At 37.4% G+C, this 25,335-nt stretch overlaps 1 protein-coding gene across 2 annotated transcripts in view; it reads left to right on the top strand.

The window, feature by feature from the left end:
* IGF1 (insulin like growth factor 1) overlaps positions 1-25,335 on the top strand; it is a 55,096-nt gene that overhangs the window by 3,458 nt on the left and 26,303 nt on the right. For both annotated transcript variants that reach the window (XM_074539020.1, XM_005482721.4), the window contains one exon: positions 1,103-1,259. In XM_074539020.1, the coding sequence (XP_074395121.1) occupies positions 1,109-1,259 (151 nt within the window). In that variant the 5' untranslated portion in view covers positions 1,103-1,108. The remainder of the gene's footprint in view (positions 1-1,102; positions 1,260-25,335) is intronic.

Below are 25,335 nucleotides of genomic sequence, written 5' to 3' on the forward strand. Positions count from 1 at the left end.
TCAAAACTATCATTTTTGGCAAGTGATCTAAACAAGCTCAAAATATGCATGAAGCACATTACTCAGTGTCCTGCTACTATATATAAATAGCTTTTCTTAATATTAAAAGTAAAAGCTACCTTCTTTGCATGTTGGGTAAGAAATTGGGTGGACATAAAGGGATACAAAAATAAGTGACTAAATGGATTGGTGCAATTTTACACCCATTGAGAACTGGTCTTTCTTCGGTCATAAGTACCGGAAGATAGTTTGTAATCAAATGTAAATGAGAAAAGAATTATCACCTCTGTATTAACCTCATGGCAACATTTGCCTATGAGGAGATAATGAAGGTCAATGAAATATAGCTGCTTACAAGTAAAAATAGAAATTTTTAATGGTTTAAAATTCACAGTCCTGTTAATTTCTCAAATGTTTGCCTGCTAGTAACAGGGAACTGTAAGAGTCACTGAATGTGGTATTCTGCTACAGCAGATCCCACATCAATTCCTGTAACTTTGGCAAATTGAACCTTGCAACATTTTTGGTTTGTCCTAGTGTTTTCCTTTCTAAGGTGGCTGGAGAACTGTGGTGTACTAATAATGAACTTTTTTTCTACTGAGCCAAATTTCCTTACAGCAAGTTTAGAGCCATTTATTGTTGTGACAATGTTGATTTTAGTTTAAACAGCCCTTCTCCATCCTAAGCCACCCCCATTTCCCACAGTACATTGGCAGGCACCTGTCATATTCCCTCTTAGCTTATCTGGTCTGAGACAAACCAATTCAAGGCTTTCTTTATTTATATTATTCCAGGCTTCCCTTTGTCTGTTTATTGCACTCTTCCATCTTTTGCTTTCCAAAAGCAAATATAAGTCATAGATACTACAGGGTTCCCTAACTATATGTGCTTGTGAGAATTCACCAGAATAAATAATCAGTTTCCAAAATATATAGACAAGAACATGTAGGCAGTTGCGAAATCACGGGGAGGCGTTTCCTGATACCATGCTTATTGTTCAAGAAATCACAGTACACATTCATTCTCATTCACAAGGGTACAGGAGTCATTTTTTGTAAGACTCTTTGGGGAAATTCTGACACTGTTTCTGCTTCCTTGGCAGGTGAAGATGCACACTGTGTCCTACATCCATTTCTTCTACCTTGGCCTGTGTTTGCTTACCTTAACCAGTTCTGTTGCTGCTGGCCCAGAGACACTCTGTGGTGCTGAGCTGGTTGATGCTCTTCAGTTTGTGTGTGGAGACAGAGGCTTTTACTTCAGTAAGTCCTCCCTTTCTTTCCATTAACTGCTAAACACTTTCATGTAATCCACTGGAGTCTGCAACTGCTGTAAATGAGCTTAGCTATGATCATCCAGGCTGCCAACTAGGACTGGTGTCTTATACCTGAAAGATGCTCAAGCCTTCAGTTACCATAAATCCTCAGTGAGGAATAATGTTGTGCCTGTGTTAAACTTCTCTTTCTGATAAATTTGTATTTTCAGACTTGTTATTGTTTTTCACCACCTTCCAGCTGTTGCTATTTCACCTGCTGTGTTCCTGCTTTCCACTGACCTGTCACTGAAATCAAATGAATGAGAGCAAACACCAAACCCAAGACACTCATGAGGCAGAACTACATGTACCTGTTATGTGAGACTGCTAGTAAACTCTTTAAGTACACACTTTTTCATATTAAAAACACACTAAGCTTCAACATCTGGTTTTAAAAAAAATGAAGATCTGGAAGGCAGCAAGCAGAAAGTTACTGCATCCAAGTATCCACATGCTTCATCATTTAAATACAGGTGGAGGGAAATTCATGCATGGTGAGATAATAAAGACCAACACCAGTACAGGCAACAGATAAAATTAACTCTGCAATAGTGAGGATCAAGAAATACTCAACTTTTATATAACAGAAACCTATTTCTGATTTTGGCTATTTGCCACTTAAAGTTAATGAAACTTTTAGTTAGGAATATATTAATTCTGAACACATTCATTAATACATTTCTTCAAAACTATAGAATTTGTGCTCCTATAACCTCTGAAGCTAACATTTACTTTTAATAACAATATGTATTTCTCTGATATCCTTGATATTCCTTCATGGCTGAAGCTTCTTGTCTTCTCTGCTACCATTTTTGTTTTTCTGATCATATCCACCCTATTCCTATTTATTTCTATTCATGGAGTCACTGCTTTCAATGTTTTTTCCTTGCTTGCAGTAAAAACAAATTCAGACTCTTGCACTTCTAAATTACAGAAAATTCTAATTTCTTCAACATATAAATTGTAGAGATTTTCACTATCTTCTTGGCATGTTTTATTTAAGTTCACTTTTGGAACCTTAGTTTTACATATACAAAGTAATCCACTATTCACCAAAGAACCTTTTTTTTCTGTATTTAACACCTCAACTCCTGTGAATAAGCACCTACTCCAGGGTGCTGTTTAGCTGAGTATTCTGGTGCTAAACACAGTATTAAAAAAGCACTGGAATCTCTCATATAGGAATTTACATTTTTCTACAAACTCATCAGGTGCTCATTTTTACACCGAAATCTGTTGTGTTTATTAGCAGCAGAGTTAGGGATTATTTGAGTGTCCTACAAATGTTTTATTGCTGGAGTGCATGTAAAGACTGTCATCTCCCCCTCCTGTTTCTGCACCAGAAAACATTGAGACAATACATATAGAACAGCAGAGCAACGGTTCTTTTACTGTGTACGAATCTCAGGTGGTTCTCTACCAGCGAAATGTTTGCTGCTGGTTCAGAGACCTCTCATGCTTGCTTTCCACAAGAGTAGCTGTTACTGCCCAGCAATCAGACCTACTGTTAGGTGTACTTTGTGATCCTCAAGGTAAGAGGTCATGTGAAATGCTAATCATTAGCAATAATGCTCTTTGCTTTCAATCTCAGTTATTCTAAGGTTTCACAATCTGTTTCAAACCTCTACCCCAAGCTAGGTCATCCTTAATTTCAAATACCATGATTGGCTTCCAGTGTTTCAAAGGAGATCATTACCTTTGCAATCTTGACCTTTATCTGCTGTCAGTTTAGACTTTCTGTCTAGACTGTGTTGTTTTCTGACATTCTGAATTTTCACTAAAAATAATGTAATGACACCATAAATGTCGATCTTGTTTTTTATGGAAGGTTTTACCTATGGATGGCCACCCCATTTGAGGAGTCTTGCACAGTTGCAATCAGTAGCCTGCAGTTGCATCATTCAACAGGAATGTTATGAAGCTGACATGTATGTGGCCCCTTGGATGCCAAGTAATGTGTGTGCTCTACCTGGCTACTTATAAATAAGAGGAAGAAACTTAATCTGTTTTAACCCTCTCCCTCTTATTTGTTAGAGTTCAATCTAAAATCCAGATCTAGAGAAAAGTAAGCCCAGTAACATTGGTAAAACAAATTGAGATCCTCATATCAAATGTACTACAGAATGCTGCATACTATTAGAAGTTAAAAATGTTGCTTGATTTCTTGGGACTTTTTAAGAATGCCACATCATTTGCAGAGGTAAAAACCCAATGAAATTTTTCTTTTGTTGCAAAGAGTATGTCAATAAAAGTAGCATTTTAAGCCTTCTTTTCTCATACTCTGGTTCCTTTAAAGTATAATCAATGGTAGTATTTGCCTTTAACTTGCACAGGAAATAGCTGTGAGGAATTTTTTTTTTCTTCCATCATTCTATATTTCACTAGAGACTCCAAATATAAAGAATACCTTTTGGCTGAGGTGGAATTCCTGGTTCTGAGTCAAGGTCAAAGCTTCTGACTATTCCTTGGGAGTTGTGGGTGGAAGTAAAGATAGAAATAATTGTATTACTTTCTGTTGAAACTCTGTGCTTCCCAGCCACAAGGATGTATCTGTGGCTAGGACTGGAAGACAAAAATTTCCTTTACATAGTCTACTCTGCCCAACTTTCTAATTATAAAAGGAAACTCCTTAGAGATTCTGAGGAGATGCCCCAGCTGCTTACCACACGCAAGGTACTGACTTCAAGAGAAAGTAAAATGTGATTTCTACCACTCTCTGTCTTGAGATAGACTGACAAGGAGCATTTTTTCAAATATTTTTAAGGGAAAATACAGCACAAATCCCCAAATTGAGCATCTTCTTTTTTTCCTTGGTCACATTTAACTCCAACCAGCACTGGCTACTCCTCAGACAGTTTTTTGTTTCTTATCATTTACCAGAAAAAAGCAGATTGTCCCACCATTTACCTAGGGACATATCTCTAGGAGAACTTCTGCCCCTCAGGTTCATGTGTGCTAGGTTTTGTTAGAAGATTACAGAGAACCTGGCCACAGCTACAAAAGTGGCTACACTTAAACACAGATTTTCTCAATGTTTCTCCAATCTCAAAACCTCTGGATCCAAGAGTCATGAAGCCAAGTGGGGTGGCTTTGACATTCACTTAAATTTTAATGTCCAGAAAGGTCTACCATGGTGCACTCATTACAAAACAACGCTGACAGGCGAGAATGTTGGAAAAACTTAAAGGAGAAATTACAGGAAACTTACAAAATTGAAAGCCTAAGAGGCGGGAATTTTTTCTTAGAATAGTCTAGTCTTATCACAGAAATTTACTTTGCAGATTACTCAAAAAAAAAATCTTCATAAATGTTGAATTTGCTGAACAATCATTCATTCTTGCTCATGCTGTTTTCTCAGGGTTGTTACTACCATGAGATCTAGTAGTTTGTTCTAAGGAGAAAATGCTTTATTCTTTTTTATCTAGTTTCTTCTCTTTTGAAAATGTACCTTTTCCTTTTACAATAAATACATAACAGTCTCTCTAACAATACACGAGTGCCAATGAAGAAACAGATTTCTTAATTCCTTAGACATTTTCAGTCTTCTAATTTCTAAAGCCCAAGTTAGATGGCAATACTTATTTGAAACCATGACAAGCAACTTCATTAATTAAAACTCCACCTTTTTTTTTCTGCTAAAAAAACTACTTTAGTCTTATGGGTAATCTTCTGAACCATCACTTGCATAAAAAAGCAAAGAGCTGAATTTGGGTACCTGAGACACTGGAGTTCCTCTGTTTAAAGCATGTTTAAAGCATTGTTTAAAGCACGTTTAAAGCATGTTTAAAGCAGTGAATCCCATAAAAGATAGGCTTTTCTGGCATCAAGCTTAATGTTCCCTGTGTCAACTGCATTAAGGAGAATTACTGCAGATTTTTACTACTTTTTTTTTTTTTTTTTTTCTCCACTAATACAATCAAAATTGTGTGCTGTCCTTGGGAAAATCCCCAGCTGTGCACAATGTAAGACTATTAGTTTATAATCATCTGAAAATCAGGATAAGCCCGTGAACATAATTTTGGGTGATGAGAGCTGTCATGAGATCCCATTGCTTTGTAGATCTAAGGTATATGTGGAGGAATTGCTGCCTTAGAAAAGAGGAAACAAGCAGCAGAGCAATAGGCAATTAAGTTCTGCTTCTCCCATTTCCCTCTAGTTAAGAGCTTCTTGTTTACTTCAGGAAGTCTGCTTTTAAGATGTTATTAAAGTTTCTAGGCCTGTCAAACCTATCAGCATAATTACAAGAGATGGCATGGCACTCAGTTCTTTAAGCACTCCATACCTGTAGGAGCTATGAGTCATTAGCTCCTCTCTGCATCCCTGATTGAAAGGAATGTTAATGTTAGAAGCCCAGCAGAGGCATGCTGAAAAGCTGCCACGGACACACACAGACTCTGGTGTCACTGACAGTCTTACAAATCTTTGCAAACATGTGCTGGTCATCTTGACTGTGTCCACACAGCAAGATCTGAGAGTGTTTTTGAGTTCCTTGGTCTGGCTACATGCCCCATTCACGTCCAAATATTGCATCTATGGAAGATTTGAGTGTATTTCTCTATCTATCCCTAGGTTCCTTACCTCTTACCCTGGAAAGGAGCTCAGGTGTGCTTTACCCAGGTCTGCAGGGGTAGTGCTCAGGGAACCAGAACTATAGGTGCAGCTGCTGATGGATCTGTACAGGAAAGTAAACAGTTCTGGCTTCTGGAATGATATCACTGTAGAGTCAAACAGCTGACACAAGTTTGCTGTGTGCTTTGTTGCCCCTGGTAGTAAACACTGAGGAAGATCTCTGAAAATAAGCCAGTCTTTGAAAGAATTTTCTCTTTTTTTACCACATTAAGAAAGCATAAGGAGTTGTTCATAAAGGTTAACCTCAGTTTAGTGAGGTTAATCTCCTTAAGTTACCTCCTTAATAACAGAGAGGTTCTGTCTTCTTTCTCCATGGATTGCAGAGTAAGTCTAGGAAGAGTTAGCCTCTGATAGACACTAAATTTAGTCCCTACAAACAGGTCTCTGCAGCTAGTTCCTTAGATCACCAAGGATTTTATAATTTTTCAACTTTAAGAGGGACTGCAGTAGTGATGATAATTTTAATGAAGTGACTGGAAACAAATCATTGATCAAAATTTCAACAAGAAACATCTCTGTAAAAAGTGCCTACTATCAAAACCAAATAAGTACATTTTCTCCACAAGTTCAATTTATATATGTCCCTTTTAGCTGGTAGATATCAGAGATGTTATTGCTTTTTATGATGTTTACCTTTTTTATGCACTAGACCAAGCTTCAAATTTGGTCTCAAATAACAGAAAGCTGTTACTTGACATTTGATTCCCTAACTGCTAGATGTGTATTTAATACACTGTTTAGTCTCATGTTGGATAAAGTCACTCAAAGAAGCCCTTGGCAAAATCAACATTAATTCTTGGCATAGCTGCCCCTCTTACTTTTCCACTGAATCTTAAATACTGAGAAAAACCCTTCCCTGACTTCAGCTCTGGCACATGCTCTGTGCAACCAGCCAAAACTTTTGCGTATGGACCTCCTTGTTTGTTCTGGTATCAATAAAGCATTTGTGATTTTTGATCAGCAGCAGGAGTCACAGAGCAAATCATTCCATTCAGCAGAACCACATGCCCCATTAATTAAAACCTTTTGCATTTACTACCTGGGCAAGGAGGGCATTCCATGCACAGTGTTCATTCCAAAGGCGGAAATTCACAGAGCCGTTTCTCTGGGCTTATTCAGCACTTTAGCTCTTAGGCACCTTTCAAACCCTTTCACATCACTGAAAAACAAATAGAGACTTAAAGGCAACTCGGTGCTTTGCTAACAAAGGATGGATCTGGCCTTGCTTGTTAAACCAAATCCAAGCTTAATTGTTCAAAAATATGACAACAAATGAAAGAGATAACCAACAGTTAAGTAATTTCTCAGTCTAGAAATCAAGACAAATACCACAAATGTATACTTAGTGAAGAAATTATGCTAAATTTATCTCTGGTAATAACCACAGGAACTTCAATGTCAAGAGGAAGGAAAAGCCATTAATGCCTACTTTCTATGTGGTGCATTTAGTGCAAAAACCATTACAAAAGATAAAGCCCAAATGCTGGGTCTAACTTTTAAGTAATGACAGCCATATTTCATGTTTGCATCACTAAATGGGGTTCTGAGAACAAAAATTCTAACACATCCATAGTCTTTGGAGGGGCATACCATATAATGACCAGTGGGTGAGTCCAGCTTGTGGACTTACTTAAATTCCTACAAAAATCCAGCCTAGTCTGAGATACTTTCCATGTTTTCTGATTGAATCCCATACGCAGAGAATTTTTTTGTTTTCAATGTCCTTACTCTCACTAGGCAGAGCAGAATGCATTTGCTTATCTCATGTTAAATCCTTTAATAGTGAAAACTTGAATAGCTTCCTTTTATCAAAGAAACTTTCTAGGGCTCATATGTCTCTTGCCTTTTTTTTTTTCCTTGAGTCTACAGTATATTTAAATATTTCCCATCTTATTCTGAAATTCAGCTGTGATCCCAGTCTTCCCATTTATGTAATATATCCCTTCTAGAGTAAGAGAATGCTTCCAGACAGCAGGCCCTTCTGCTTCCTTATGTGCCCATAAAAGTGTGGAAGTAGGGAAAAAGTGTCCTGTTAAAACCTTTCCTTTGGGAAATTATGACTCATGCAAACCTGAATTTATATTATATTTTTTATACAGAACTATTTGTTTATATTGTTTGTGTCTTTGTGTATTGGGCAGAGATTTACACAAGGCTGAGTATGCAGAAAAAGGAAGGGGTTGGCTCAGACCATTCTGATTCAATCCAGCTCAGTGAACTGTTTTCTTTCTGAAAATAAATATTCTAGGAACATCATTTGTATCTCCAAAATATAAACACTTAATACCCCCAAATCCTATAAACAGCAGGTTCTAGGAAAACAAATCCTACTGAAAATTGGTTTAACTTGAAAAGAAGGTTCATTAACAGCCATATCCTTCTAAGGCCATGGATAAAATCGTAAATTACGCACACAAACTCTGTATTCTAAAGAAAATTTTAAATGTATGGCTTATACACGGGTATAAAACATCTAAGTGTCATGGAGAATATTGTAGGGAAGGTGTCATTCTGCTTGAGGATCTGAAAAAGATGAGTACATTCCTAATTATATTTGCAGGCTCTTCCAGACCACATATAATAAATCCAGTTTACAAGAAGGATTTTTTTCAGACATCCATTACTATACTGAAGGTTTCTTTTAACTCAGCCCCATGAAAATGACTGGATATGAGCTTCTACTCCTATAATGAAAGCCTTACAACTTCTTTTTGTAAGTCTTCATTGATTACTTCAGATTGCATAAAAGCTAATAAGGATATTTATTTTAGGTTAACATAGCAAAAAAAGTGATTATGCTTCTTACCTTGAAACTTCTGTGAATAAATAATAATATTGTTGCAATAATTTGTTTCTACATCCCCAAAATTCCTGAATTACTAGTCAACAGGTCTTCCATGAAAAAAACTTAGTTTTTCCTACGTATTTGAAGTTTTATGTTTCTTTCCATTAAATTTTCCAGCCTTTTACAGACATATTTAGTTTGGCAGGAAGAATCTGGTGACTCATAGACTGTAGAAATTTGAGAGCAAGCTACTGAAAATGTATCTAATTTCTTCTTGTGTAATTTGGGAGCAAGCTACTGATAGTATGTCTAATTTTCCTAGTTTAATCAAATGTATTATTGGCAAATACATGTCCTGAATAAAAGCCATGTTGATTTCTGAAATATATAGCTAAGATTAAATGTGAAAACACCATATATATTTGTTTTTAGAACACTTCTTGGGTTTTTTCTAATTGTTTCTGGCATTTCTCTCTAAATCAATGGGCACTGAATGAAAAACAGAGGCACTACTTGAAACCATTTGCATTACAATCCTACTTATATTTTAGAACTCAATAATGTAAAAGAGTTCCTTATGTTGTTTTTTGGTGGTGGTTTTTTTTGGGTTTTTTTTCATATTTTCAAGAGAGGATAGAGGTGTAGAAAGCATAGGTGATGTCATTATACCTTTATGATTTATCTAGAGAAAGATAGATGTATTCAAAAAGATCTTATCTGTATTTTATGTTATTGACTATACTGTTCCTTTCATGTCTTTTCAGACAAAAGACTTTTAAATTCAGACCTTCCTAGACATACATCATTTTAGTTTGTCCACATACAGAATGAACTTGCTGAATGATTGACACTGAACAGAGTGGGACCCGAAATAAGGAGATTCTGGTTCAGATTCAGTCCATCTATTTTTGAGCACTTAAATGAAGATTCTGAGTTAGGAGTCTACTCAAGCTCATCCTGCAGTCAGTGAGAGGACTAAAAAACTTTCAGGGCTCTCATTAAGTTATGAATTTTCCCTAGGACACACTTTTCTTTCTCCACTAAATTAAGCAAGGAAGCTTACAATACAGCAATTGTATTCTTATGCTCGTTAAGTCGGTTGGGTAAGGACCCTCCATTGGGAGCCTAAATTCTGGTGGAATGAATCTGTTTAAAACCACACAATAAACTTCCATTTAGAGGTAAGGATGCCCTCATACAGATCCCATTTTAGATCAAAGCAAATCCAGGCTTATTTTAGCTGCTATGGTGTAGTGCAGTTAAGCAAAGACCCAGAAAGTGCCTTATGCAGGTAACACCAGTTAGAGCTGCTCCTCTGGCTCTGAAAAACTCCCAGGCTTAGTCTGACTAAGTGTGAATCCTGTTGGAGAAAGCATTCCAGTTGGACACAGTAAAAGTGCAAGGGAAAAGCTTATCTATCTTTTCTTTCTTGATAGAATAGATAGAATATACTCTTATACGTTATAGCAAGTAAAACTCCTTCGTGTTTTATTTCTGCAAAACAAGGTGCATTTTTCTATGCATAAGTAATGAAGCAGTTTTTTACACTGGTGCTCACACCAGATCATTTCTATTCCTATGAGTCTTCATTTTCCAGTAGTTTTTAAAGAAATTGAGACAACAATAATGTTTATAACCTACAGAGGCAGCTAAATATCAGATGTCATTAAAGAGGGATTTTCTCTGTTAGAGGGCTGTGCCTTCTATCATGGTATCGTCATGGAGAAAGACACAGAATTATGCTCAAGTGAGATACTCAGGCAATGAAACATTCACAGTTAGGTTGGATGGGGCTCTGAGAAACCTGATCTAGTTGAAGATGTTCTTGCTAATTGCAGGGGACTGGATTACGTGATCTTTAAAGGTCTCTTCCAACCCAACCTATTCTATCAGTTGGAAGATTTAAAATATAGCTACTGCTGACTTAATGAGCTCACCTCTAAAAGCAATAATATGACTGAACTACGAATCCCACTGAGGCTGTAAACCATTCAGTGAGTCGAAGCAACACAAAGCATCTCTACTTTCCTCACACCAGTAACCCTCCTCATCCAAGACAATACAGAAAAGCAAAGAACTACTTCAAATACATTGGCATTTCATGATCTTCTCTAAAGTTATCCCTTTGCAGAGAACAATAGTCACAGTAGTTAAAATTTCCAAAACATCTATGGGGACAGGAACTGCTCTTTAGGTTGTTTGGACATTGATAATCCTTTTTCAGTACACATATTGTTTTGAAGCAGAGTAAAAAGCAAGCACTAAAATCAAGAAAGAATTATTTATGTTTGCTATGAATAGATATGTATATGACGTAGCTTATTTCAAGGTGCTCTTAGTATTGTGCATTGTACTATTCCCACCTGGTTTGGCTTGAGGAAAATGGGGTAGAAATGATGCTGTCACTTCACATTTGCTTCTGCATTTAAAAGATACAAAAAGGCTGTTCTCAAAAATTATTTCATACACTCAAGGAGTTCCACCACCATTTGAGGAATTACAAACACTAGGTTTAATGTAGCTATTCCAAGATACAAACATTTTAAAATGTGGAATGGTCAAGAAAATATGTTGAATAAAAAAAAAAAAAGGAAGACATTTTGCAGAATTTCACCCTTGTCTTTCTTTTTGGAAAAAAAAATAGAATTAAATTCTACAACTGCAGCTACAATGGCGCTAAGTCAACTTCCCTACTTTTTCTTTCATAGTCATTTCATTTTAGTTTTTGAAAGCAATAGGACTTGATGCAATAAAATACAACTATTTCCTGTTATCACTAAGATGAAGACTAATAAAATGAATAGAATTTGTAAGTGGTGATATTCTTACTGTCTGCTGTCCTTTTCAAATAGAGGTTTATACTCTGATATGAAACAGATGAAATTCAGATCTGTGAAAAAGGACAACACTTTTTTAATAAATAAGGCTTTCCCTGCCCCCATCAAGAATCAATAACCTGCAGCAGATTCTGAATGCAAAATTATTATATTATGAAACAGGTGGAAATATCTTGTTTATTTTTTATTTTAGGATCTAATGATTTTAAGGTGTATTTCTACTTTTTCATGTGGCAAAGAGAAAATGTCAAGGAAAATCTGATATGTAGTATAATAAAGAAAGGACAAAGCCAAAGCCAGAGAAGGAGAAAATATTAACGTGCATAAGCGAGGCTGGCCCTATCCAGGAGTTTCTTCATAATCCAAAATTATGATTCCATGGATACTCACTCATGGCTATCTGTTGACTTCAAATGGCTTTAGTTCAGATCATTGACGATAGTAGGAATTAGTCTGAGGAATTCTATTTCATGGGCTCTGTGCTATGCTCACTAAAGAAAACATTGATCATCGATTTTCCTAGGTCTTTTGGCCATAAGTGTCATTACACCACAAGTATTTTTCCTTGACTGGATTCCCATTGCTTTCCTACTAGTCACCTGTTTTTCCTAAGAACTACCCGCTGAACTTATAATATTTTTCTTTCTGTGTATAAATACAGCAATTAAAGGCTTTTTTGAGCAATCAATAGATACCATTTGTTCCTGATTTGAAAAGGGTACACGCACATCAAAAAATTCCACATTTTTAACATTATTCAGACCAACCTGAAAGGTTCGTAGTGTAATTTTAAAGATCATCTATCATTCACTTCTTCATAGAATCATAGAATGTGCTGAGTTGGAACAAACCCATCAGGTCATGGAATCCAACTCATAACCCTGTAGAGGACATGCCAAGAGGCACACCATGTGCCGGAGAGCACTGTGCAAATACTTGAACTCTGATAGCCATGGTGCTGTGACCACTTCTCTGGGGACCCTGTTCCAGTGCCCAGTCACCCACTGGGTGAAGAACCTTTCCCTGATACCCAACTTAAACCTCTCTTTACTCATCTTCATGTTGTTTCCCTAAGTCCTGTCACTGGTTACCACAGACAAGGGATCAGTGCCTGCCCCTCCTCTTCCCCTCACAAGGACATTGAAGGCTGAAATGAGGCCTCCTGTCAGCCTTCTCTATTCCAGGCTGAACAGACCAAGTGCCCTCAGCTGCTCCTTGTACGGCTTCCCCAAGGCCTTTCATCATCCCCGTGGCCTCCTCTGAACATCCCTAAGAGCTCAATGTCTCTTTTACACTGTGGCACCCAAAACTGCCCCCAGCACTGGAGGTGAGGCTGCCCCAGCTAAGAGCAGAGTGGGACAATCCCTTCCTTGCCTGGCTGGCCATGCTGTGCCTGATGCCCCCAGGACAGGGCTGGCCCTCCTGGCTGCCAGGGCACTGCTGTCTCATGTTCAACTTGTCATCAACCAGGACCCCAAGCTCCCTTTCTGCTCTCCAACCTCTCTCACACAACCAGGGTTGCCCCATCCCAGGTACACAGTCCAGCACTTATCCTTGTTAAACTTCATGTAGCTGGTGATTGCCTATCTCTCTAATTTGTCAAAGTTCATACATAATTGTTTGCTAAAGTGCCTAAATCAGTCTTGATTTTGTGGCAGGTAGATGGCTACATGTAAAAGATTGAAAACTAAATTTTGAGAAGTCTTACTCTATTTTCAAAAAGCAGCATGAGTCTCATAAATAGCCAGTGAGACCTTTGAAGGTCCTAAAGGCACATGAATCAGGTTTTTAGGCATCAAAGAGACAGACAGTCAAGAGATTTTTCAAAAGCAGTCATTATCTAATTTCCACTAAAATCAATGATAGGTAAACCTAGGCAGGGTTTTTTTGTTTTATTTTACTAATCCTTCCAGGCATATGCCTGTGTTTTTAGTTGCCTCAACATCCTTGGAAATACAATCAGGGTCCTTAGCTACTTGTCTAAATTTTGCTTATGGACCTTATTGAATACTTTTGAAAAAGTTATCACTATTAAAAGCTCTTCAAAATGAGAATTGGCATAATGACTTGTCTTCCTCTCTGACGTTAAACACACTAATACGCTTAGTATGAAATCTTCTTATTCCTAGCATAAATATGTGAGGCATCAGATGAAAGCTAATAATTTCCCAAGCGAGCTAAAAATAATGATGGCTGAATTTGAATAAATATTCTAAGAGGCATTCTGGAACAGACAGTGGTTAATAAGTACTGTAAATGCTACCTTTCTACTAACCTCATTTGCAACATGCCAAAGCCTAAACATGCACCACAAACAATACTGGATGAAAACCAAACATGAGAAAAATTATAATCACTGCAGAAAGTTGGAGACAATGCATATCTTATAATTTTCTTTGTCTTCTAAGCCAGAAAATTTAATTCAAATTCTAAAAAAAATCTTTAGGATGTCTTATTTAGGAGTTTCAGATACTTGTGGTTTAGACCTTGTTTCCACTGCAATGAGACTGACTGCACCTCAATTTACTGCAATAATTCAAAGTACATTGCAATATAAGGAATAAGTATTATTAAAAAGTATAACTTTCTGTAACAACAAATAATACATGAATATGTAAATTAAACTCACTTGTAAGCATGCTACAATGCAAACAGAGTTTAATGGAAGAACCAGTGACTGAAGATGTGTCTAGGAATTCCTTAAAATCAGGGAATATTAATCTTAATTTTGGTCACAGCCTATGAATTTCACGTTATTATACATAGCCCATCACTAAATTACTAAAGCATTTAACAAAAAATTGTATCCACAGTTATGCAGACCACACACTTCTCGGGAGAAGGAAAAGAATCAGTGCCTTCATTATGTAATAGGCGGTCTCATGCCTTATTGACTTCCAAGATCCAAACACTGAAGACAATAAGAATTAATATTTTCCTCATAAACTCCTTTTAAGTGCTCATCATAGAAGTATTTGATTGCAGCCTTCAGACAAATACATTATACACTACAATAGCCCAGGAAATCCTCTATTCCTCCAAATATTTCTAAGGGGTTTTTTTGTCCTAGTGATTGCATATCCAGCTGGAGATGGCAAAAACTTATATTTCCTAAAAAATTTTTGTAGTTTTGCTAGAACTTTGCAGGTTCAAAATAGAATATAAGTGTCAAAGAATTTAACCAAGCAATAGAGTGAAGTAGTACTTTCCCTTTATACAGGGAACAATGAAGAATAAAGACCAAAGACCAAAACCAAAGCTGCAAGTGTACCCCTCCCTCAAAAGCAACTTCAGCATAGACTCTATCCTACCTGAACTAAGAAACTATCAAAGCACTTTTGCCAAAAAGATCTGGAAAAAAAAGCAATATAATCCTCCTCTGATTTTGTTCAAATCTAAACATCTTTCCAAAGACTCATTAGCTTCTTTCTACTTTCATTTGAGTAACAGAAATTGCCTCATTCTTGTGAGCTGCAGAAATTACAGAGCACCTCTTGTGAAGGACAGCAGCAAAGCTCTGACCATGAACAAGATATGCTGCCAAGTGTCTGATGATAAACAGAAGTCAATGCAAAAACATTTGAAGTTTTAAATTATTGAAATCACTTGGTCAAGAGATCTGATTTTAGATGAACAGTTAAAAGTAATTAAGAGAAAACATAAAATAATTAAATTTTCTTTTTAGCTAATGAAGGACTCCATGGAAGGAGATAGAGAAAACCCTAAATCTGCTCACTAAAAGTTCGTCAAGTACTGTAGTTGTGTTAAAACTTCTCAGAATTCACAGAATTGTTAGGGTTGGACAGGACCTCTGGAAATTATGTAGTCCAAGCCCCCTGCCAAGGCAAGGTCACCTAGAGCAGGTGACACAGGAACGAGTCCAGATGGGTTTGGAATGTCTCCAAAGAGGGAGATTCCACAACCTCCCTGGGCAGACTGTTGCAGTGCTCTGCCACCCTCAATGGAAAGAAGTTCTTCTTCACGTTGAGGTGAAATTTCTTGTGTTTCAGTTTATGGCCTTTGCTCCTCATCCTGTTGCTGGCCACCACTGAAAAAAGTCTGTCACTATCCTCTAGGAACAAACCTCTGAGGTATTCTATAAACATTAATGAGATCTCCCCTCAGTCTTCTCTAGAATAAATAGACCCAGTTCCCAAAGTGAGATGCTCCAGACCCTGCATCATCTTTGTCACCCTGCACTGCCCCTTTTCCAGTAGCTCCTCATCTCTCTGGTGCTGAGGAGCCCAGAATCAGACCCAGCACTCCAGATGTGCCTCACCAGGGCCAAGCAGAGGGGGAAGATCTGATCCCTCAAACTGCTGGCCACGCTCTTCCCAAAGTACCCCAGGATACCACTGACCCTCCTGGCTGCAAGGGCACACTGCCAGCTCAGAGTTTCCTTCTAAACCTTCAGAAATTTCCTATCTTCTGTAGTGACATGAATGAGGCTCCTCCACACAGGTAGTTAGTTGAAACTACCAACTGGATGAGGAGCCAATCAAATGATTTTACAATGTGAATGTTTAGCAGAGACCACCAGTGCATTTCTCAACAGTCACCATAAAAATTCAATGTCTTTCACACACCAAACCTTGTTTGCAATGAACAGTAATCTACCAAATAAAAAGCCACTTGCTATGTCACCTGGTTTCCTTCCTCTTTTTTTCATTCTGCATCACGATATTGTACACAACTCTTGGAAAAAACTGGTGGTTCCAAACAACCTAAATAGATAAATATGATTTTTTTTGGTCAAGTAAACTGGACTCAATTTGACTTGGTTTTTTTCTCCAGACAAAGGAATTGATAAGCTGTGATTGCCAAAATGCCAGTATAGATGGATAATATCTTGCCAAAGTATTCATTGTAGTGTTTCCCTATAGTCTCAGAAGGTGGAGAGATGGCTTGGAAAACTAAAACTTAATTTGTATCAAAAGTAGATTGTTTTCTTTCTGGAACAGCTACAACCACAGAAAACTGAAACATGCAGCTGAAACCTGATAGTCCCATCATTTCTCATTTTGAGCCAGTACTAAAAATTCACCTTTCCTTTGAACCGCCTCTATCTTTTAAGTTTGCATGATGAGTTAAAAGCACAGTCATAACGCAGTTGTAAAGGCCTGCTTTGAATTCCTTCTAGACACATTCAAGCCATACTAATTTAGCTGATGGCTGCTTGATTTCAGTGTAGCCAGTGAGAAAGCAAACAATCCAATGACCCCAAGTTCACTGAGATTACTGGAAAATGAAAACAAGAGTTTTGGAAGGCCAGTGCTTCAACACATAAAGAAATATATTGAATACTTCAAAGGATATAAAATTCTTAGAACTGTTGGACAGGCTTCTGTGTGTGAACTTTCCTGTCCAAGTGGCATTGCTAAATACCATGGCACCAATCAGAGGGCTGACATCATATTGTTGTGTAACTCATAACCATAGCAATGTCACTTCTTAAAATGCATTATATGTGCATTCAGCTTCTTAAAATCTCAGCTGTGTCAGTTATTAAATAAAGTACAGTGCAGGAGATTTATTTTGAAACATGAGCTCTTTGTGTTTTGTATAAAGGAAACAGAAAATATAAAGCTTGCTAAGCCAATGTTAACACTGGAAGTTTGGATTCAGACAAAAGTCACAGAACAGGTTTCATCACCAATGTAGTTCACAATGATATAGTCTAGTAAGAGAGCTAATAGTGGTCATTTTAATGGACACCAATACACTTGGGCTTTTACATTACAAATGGGCCAAAATGCACTAAAATATATGCATCAATAAAAAAAATAACCCATAGCACACCCGAATTGCTGAGTAAATGGTGCAGGTATCAGGCCAAGTGAGTTTAGTACAAGTTTGGTCCAACAACTACAAGCAATGGAGAAAAACATGTAACAGAAATTGGGAATGTAATCCTCCTCTCCTTTATTTCAACCCTAAGTGGCCTTCCAGAGAAACATTATCTTCTCACTGGAACAACAGAAATTGCCTCATTCCTGTGAGCTGCAGAAATTCCAGAGTAGCTGCTCTGCAGGGCAACAGCCGAGCCCTGACCAAGAATAGTGCTTGTTGCCAAGTGGCTGGTGATAAACAGAGCTCAGCACTGCCAGGTACTAGTAAAGGGAATGACACGTACCCCTTGCCTCTGGTGACATGTGGTGTGGAGTAGCTGGAGTTATCTATTATCTGTCCTTTTGGAATATCAGCATGTTGGAGCCATAAACCAGAGGAACTAATGCTGGTCTGATGGTGCCTTTCTGTGACTACAGTCAGCAGCAGTGGTGTGATGTAGCCTTTGCCCTCCTGGTAATCCATCAAGAGGAACATCAGCACTGTCTTTATGATGCATAAAAATATGAAATAAAAGCTCACTGTGCCCCTTAGGCTGGCCTGTATTCAGTGAGATTTGAGGCTATGCTTTCAGAAGATAAGAGATGATGTGCTCCATGCAACATCATTGTCTTGGGTAGACAGTGTTACAGCTTCTTTGGCAAAGATAAAAATACCTGAATTTCTCTGGGTAACCAGACCACAATTTTGCCTTTCAACGCCAGGTAATTATTGATGCTACTTACATTAATGTGCACAAGACTTGTGGACATAGATTACTTGCAGAACCAAACCCACGGTCACTTGATTGATATGCTGCATAAGATGATCTTGTTGCTAGCCAATTTCTCAAATGTACAGAAAATTTAATTATAAATTTTGAAACCATGAAAAAGAAATTATGAGATGTTGAAATGCCCAGGAGTATGCAGTTATGACTAGCACAGTCCCTTTCTGTGCATTCCAAGAATCCAGAAATTAGACTTTGTAGTATGAGAAGCCTAATTGGTGAAAACCATCTTCTATATTTCAGAGAACAGACAAAGTGTTTCTTTAGATAAAAAGTTGATAAAGAGTAAGCAGGGGGGAGGGCTAGGACTATTTCTGGCTATGGGACTAACTGGTTTACATAACCTTGAACCAACTAATTTTATCTGTATTTGTCTAACTTTCACCACGTGTGAAAATGAGGCAACAATGTTTATTCACCTATTAAAACTGCTTTTGAAATCCCCTGAGTCAGGTAACAATTCAGGTCCAACGAAACACTACTTTTTAGAAGCTCACCTACATACAACCTAAATACTGCAAGGGTTAAAGTTTTAAGCTAACTGTCACATTGCAATACTGATGATAAATTATAGGTAATAGCCTATCAAACTTAGGAAGACAGTTCAGTAAATACAAAAAAAAAAAAGATCTGTTTACATAAGGGATACAAATTGGCTACTACTTTCAGTCTAGAAGTTAATATATGCCATATTACTGCAAAGAACCCTGCAAACCCTTTTAAAACAATGTTATAACAGTTTACATAAAACTTAATGGCAAGTTAAGTAGATCGCCCCAGCAGGCCCTCTGCTTACTGCAGGAATATGGCACAGAGTTCATAGGTTACTTGAGACTCATTCTCCCAGCCAAACGAGTCAAACAATAACACTTTTAGGCACTGAAACACTTTTCCTCAGTTTTCAGCAGAAGCAGATGTGGGGCTGACTGCACAAAGAACAAAAAGAATACTTTGAAAAGAAAATGACAGCAAAAACATAAGCTCAGTTTGCAGCTTATCCTTGATCGTCCTTGTCTTTCACCTTGACACTAACTTCCTAATATTACCCTCCTCATCTCAAGATCAGTGCAAAGCTTCAATAACTCGAAGGAAGCTATTTTTTTCATGTTTGCATCAGATTTCTCTTCTAAACAAATTGGTGCAGTGTTTCAATCTTCATTTTACTTTGGGGTGTAAGTTCTGAGTCATCATCATTTAATTTTCTCCAAGCCTCCAGCTCGTGTTTTCTGTTTTTCTTCCTGGATGTGTCATAACAACTAAATTGTACCACCCCAGTAAAATGGTGAAGCCTAGCACACATCTGCCAGCAACAAAATACTGAGCTCTCACTCTAATTCCCCCACACATCCCACTTTTCACACTTCCTTCGCATCCTCTCAATAAAGTGGTAGAGCCTAGTAAGCAATTTCTTTTATTTTCCACAACATTCTGCCAATAAATCAAAAGAACTACCTCAGAAAAGATCACACTTGCCTTGCATGCTCTTTTCCTAGTCCCATTTCTATCAATATTCTCATGAGATTAATTTTCTGAAGTCAGTGACTTCCCTGTAGTTAGGATATCTGTTGGTTCTGGGTCAATGCTGATGAGCTGTGAAGGCATTATTTTTCAGAACTGCTAAATAATTTTGACTTGGAAAAATCACATGGGAAAATTTTTACTGTTTCAAATTTAATAGAAACTCTTTTCAAAATTTTCCAGTATTCTTAATGTAGAAACAATAGAAAAAAAAAAATCTTAGTCTGAGCTTTGAGGTATCCATCACGAATTTAAAGGAGTCAATACACCAGTATATTTCTTTTAAAAACATTCATTATACAACAGAATTGCACCAAGGAGAAAAGAAGGTGAGAATTAGCTATAAGAGAAAGGTGTTACAAAAAAGGCAGAAAAACCTCATCTCGAAAGAGGTGACAACAATGAATCAGAACAAAATGTAATTTAAGACTGAGGAGCCTTTAAAAGTTGCTAACAAAGTTCTGTGTTTGGCAGCTACCTTACCTGAACTAGGACTTTGACTCCTTTGAGGGTGAATCATGTTTGAACCAGGTTTCAAGGACAGTTCTGCTCTCACCAGCATGCAGTACATGCAACCTTGTCACATTTTCCTTACCAGGTTTGGCTTGGGCAGTGACTGCCCCTGTAGTAGCCATTGCACACTGGTGGACAGACACACAAATACCGATTTTGCAGCCCTGGTTGGTGCAGGCTGTGAAGCATCCCTACAGAAACACCCACACCATCCCACCTCACCACAAAGCAGCCACACCTTGTTTAACTCCTGTACCAGTAGATTCCAAGAAAAAATGTTTTTAAGAGAAACCTCACGTCAATGTTCAGATGGGGAAATGCCAATATCAGGCAGCAGGTTCACCTACGGCAGCAGTAACAAATGACAGCAACCATTCTAACAGCAGGAAAGTTGCTAGATGATAATTCATTGAAATTATCATAAAGGAAGAATAACAAGAAAAGGACCTGAACCAAAGTAATCTCCAGGAGGGGTTGGAACTAGATGATGTTTAAAGTCCCCTCCAACCTAAACCATGATTCCTTTTTGCCTCTTCCCCAAATTCCACCTTCACATGGTGAAAGCACAGAAGTTATTCAGTAAAACAGGCCTACACTTCAGGAAGGAGGGGGTTACATTTTATCAGGGGCAAAATCGTATAGCTTCCAATCTTAGTGTCAGAAATGACTCAAAGGTTTTAGCTGCACCTTTTTCTTACCAACTCCTCTACAAGAAGAAAACAAAACATCTCATGAACCTATAGAATATGCACAAAACCTCAAATCCAGACAGTTATGGTTTGGTTAAGTTATAACAGCATCAAGGCAGAGATTAAAATTAGCAAGTGTCAGGCAATCTGGAGATTAGGTGTCATGACCTGCTCCAACAATTAGTAGCAATATTACCATGCCAAATAGTCAGAATTTATCTGCATGATTACCAAACTTTGTGTTCTGTTGCTCAGATGAGGATATTTAGTGGATATTTAGTTTGTTTTTGCAGAGGTATTTAATTTTCAAACACTTATATGCACTTTGTGCAGTAAATCAGGATGAATTGCTCTTTGGGGATCGGGCTGCCCCCCACTGACTCCAGTTTGAGCTATAGCAGATGCCATATAGCCCCTCCAGAAAAGCTAATTCTTCATCTTTCTTTTTCTCCATCCACTAAATACAACATAATATAATTGTGCCAGAGCAATGAGACAATAATGAATGAATTGTCCATGAAGAATTCTGGAGCGTTTTCAGCAATTTCTGTGAGGAAATGAGTCAAAATTAATCTGAGCTAGATGCAGGATATGATACAATAATATCTGTTTTCTTTTGATTAAAAGGAAAGAACAAGTGTCCTGACACTGATAATTTCTCTTAATCCAGCATGGTATCTAATGAGAAAGTTTAAAATGTGAAATAGTAAATTTAAAATGTCTGTTCTATTAGGAAACAAGTACTCAATAACTACTACCAACTTCAACACAAAAATTTAACAATATTTTGAGTTTTTAAAGACTACATTTTTAGCAATTTTACAGCCTATCACTTTGTAAGACCTTGTGGACACTTGCCAGATGTGATACAGTGGTAGAGGAACTCCACAGCAGAAAGCTTATTTATCCTTAGATCACCCCACTCTTATCCTCTCCAAGAGAAATGATTTCTGAATTTCCTAACGATCTCGCAAGATAAACATCGAAAATTAGTAGAGCTAGAAATTACTATATTAAAAGGAGCATTATATTCTTTAAATCTAGTGCTAAGAACATAAACCTTTCCTAAGTCCTACTTATCGGTGCAGTGACGTCATCCTGGAGTAGGAGACAGATAATCTTCCTCGTTGCTGCTTTATTGAAGAATGGCAAGGAGTCCTGACAAATGTGCTGCCCATCGTGCAGGGATGTTTAAATGCAACCAGCACTGAACAGTCTTTTACATAGGATGGAACATGTTGAGCATATTAAAACCCATGCGCTGCTTTCTTTATTTCTGGCATCCTTTCTCCCTACAACACAGGAATACTGTTCCAAGTGGTTTTTTCAGTGCTTTGTCTCTGCTCTTTGCCTTTTCCAGTGCTTCTCCTCTGCTCTTTGCCTTCACTTCACCAGCTGTCACTCCAGTGACATTTCCCAAGCATGAAGCTGACATAGAGCAGGGCAGAGCTTGAGTGCTAAAGCTGTGGAAAACAGTAGCAGTGTTTTAAAATATCAACACAACTCAGTGTTTTGGGAACAATTTCCGATATTGTTACTTGAACAGACTCTGTTTTCTACACAGCCAGTCACACTGAAGAGAATTCAGTTATTTGAGAAAATGAAAAGGTTACTGAACCATAGCACGCAGCTATTTTGTCAGTAAATTTCAGGTTTTTCTGCCATAACATTTCACTTAAATTAGACATTAAGAAAGCTGAATCATTTATACTAAGAAATTTCTGTATAGAAAATTAAGGAAACTATTAAATATTGTGAAAAAGTGGACAGATAACAGAGAACAGGACAGATATTTGAGAAGTGTTTTGCTTCCTTATTTTCACATCATCTCTACTAACTTAGTTTTCAACTTTCAGAGCTGTATTTACAGGCCAAAATGACCTGAAATTCTAGTCTAAAAGAAAGGTCAATAATAGTTATCACATGGGGGTGCCTTCTTCCAACAGTTAAGCTTTCTTCTAATTTTCTAGTTATTTTCTGTTATCTGATCTACTGTAATCCAAGATACAAATACTGATAGGAAAGACTACTGCAACATGCAGAGTTAGCACAAGCATTTTCCTCAACCTGTAGAAAAACCAGTACCCAGTATCGAAATAAAATCAACTCCTCCACTCCAAATGCAGAAAGACAAGTCCAAATGATTTTCAGTAGTCTCCAACTATCTTACCTAATTTTAGGAGACATTCAAGGTAAGATTTGCAGTTTATCAGCTGGCTTGATTATGACATTTATTATTCTCATGAGTACCTTTAGGCTGAACAGGGAGCAAATCTTAACTTCTCTTTGCCCAGAAATAGTTCTGTAGTGTTTCTGTTCTCCCCACCTTATGTGGTAAGAAGGAGATAAAATTACCACCAGGCCAGTCTGACACCGCTCAGGAGGTGCCAGAGTTACAATATGCAGAAAAAATTTCTGTGAGGGGAAGACACAGGAGCCTGTTATGTCCTGAAATGCAGAAAAATCCTTGCACTGCAGTGTGTTTTCATTGCCCTGACTTGTAGGTGCTGCCACACTGCTAAGCAAGTGTGAAGGAGCCCTCTAGTGTGAATAAGAAATGGACCTACAGCCCATAATTTGCACACAAATAACACAAGCGAGCAACAACTACGAATAATGTCTCTGCCAGTCTTCAGGTTTTCAACAGCACACACTGCCCAGGAGATTCAACAATTAAAAACTCTCCTGGATCTCAGCCCTGAAGTCAAACAAACAAACACACACACACATAGGAAATAATGTATGACTGACCATAAAGATAGTCTTAATTGAAAAACTGATCAAAAAACTTGAGAATAACGTAGAAATAAAATGCAGCCCTTGTCAGACCTTAGCATTTTGTTTGCATTTTTCAATAGACAGTGATGTTAAGAGCAATTGATATGAACAATTGAAAGGACAGAAAGCTTTTTAAAACCTTATGTGCTGGGGTAAAATTTATAATTTATCAGAGAATAATTCAAATCTTCCAGAGACATAGCCAGGTTGCACTATCATATAACCATATCCAGGAGATTCCAGTGCTCAGATCTATTTGCAAATGGTAGTATGGCAAAAAGATCACAGACATGCAAGTACGGAAAGACAGACTAAGAGCGGAAGATATTCATTCCCACACAGGTCCATAATATGCAGCTATTTCTGTATAGAAACCTTCTGGTTTCTGCTTTGTATCACTAAGATTAGGAAAAAAAGCAGCAAGGATGTTGTTTATTTTATTGTCACCAATTCTAAAGGAAACATACCTTAAATGTATCTGCTTTAAAGCAATACTGTTCTGAAGCTGCACAGAGAAAGCCATATGCAATAATTTAATTTTTGTAGGTTTTGTCTTTAGAGTGATCACAGTTGATTGCATAGCAGTTTTATGATGCTGAATGGAAAGTCAAAACAACTATGAAGTTTAAATTGATAGCAATGTATTTAATGCCCTGCTGTCTAACTGCTAGAGGGATAAACAAAGAACACCTAGAATTCTGGAATGAGTTTAGGAAATTCATTAGAAAAGTTTTGAAGTGGTGTCAGAAGTCAGGAAAGAACACATGAGAGACATAAGCAACTAACAGATGATGAGAAATTGCAAATAATTAAGCCAAATCACCAGAGATTCAATCTAGGTAAACATTTAGAAACAAAGAGAAAATTCAGACCCATTTTAGACAAGAAGAATTGTGGAAGTGACTTAATTTTACTTCCATTTGGGATTTTCATCCTGGGTGCAGAAATGAAACTTTTCTAAATTTCACAAATGGGGAAAATGAGTGAACAGTCATGCTCACTAAACTTGTACTTCTCACTTCTGGAGGCTGTGCAGTCTCCTTGGGTTATTTTGGCACCTCCTTTTCTGGCAAGAAATGAGGAGTTTAGAGGAATTTGGAAGAAAAAAACAAAGGAAAGAATTAATCCAGCTTTCCCAAACCACAAAAAATTCAATTTAATTTGGGATATCTTTTGCCCAAATTTTCAGTGAGACCAGTGGTCAGTCATATTTTATCCAAAAAATCACTCTCAATGGAAAGAACTCTAAAAGGTTTTGCTGCAGAAGACCTGGAAGAAAGAAATATTGTATGCTGGCCTTATAACTTCACTACAACTGTATAAAAATAATAGTGCAGGAGGTTGTATTTTTTCATTTTTTCAATGACATTTGAGTGGATAATGACAAAGTTCATTTGGATATGTTACTAAATTAAAATCAACTGCACATCTAATATCTGAAAAATTATTTAACCTCACCTGGGCATTCTCCAACTCCTTCAGTTGTATCCAATCAGATAGACGAAGCAAAGAGGAAAAAAATTCAAGGAATTGGTGTTTAGGTAACTTTCTTGTGTGGAAGCTTTGTTCTCTATGCCGTTTGATTCAGTTTATGTATATTTGTACCAGATTAAATTGTAGGATTAACTACAATTAACTACTTAAGGCCAGTTACCTGA

This window comes from Zonotrichia albicollis, chromosome 4, assembly GCF_047830755.1.
Source record: "Zonotrichia albicollis isolate bZonAlb1 chromosome 4, bZonAlb1.hap1, whole genome shotgun sequence".
In the NCBI taxonomy this organism is placed as follows: Eukaryota; Metazoa; Chordata; class Aves; order Passeriformes; family Passerellidae; genus Zonotrichia; species Zonotrichia albicollis.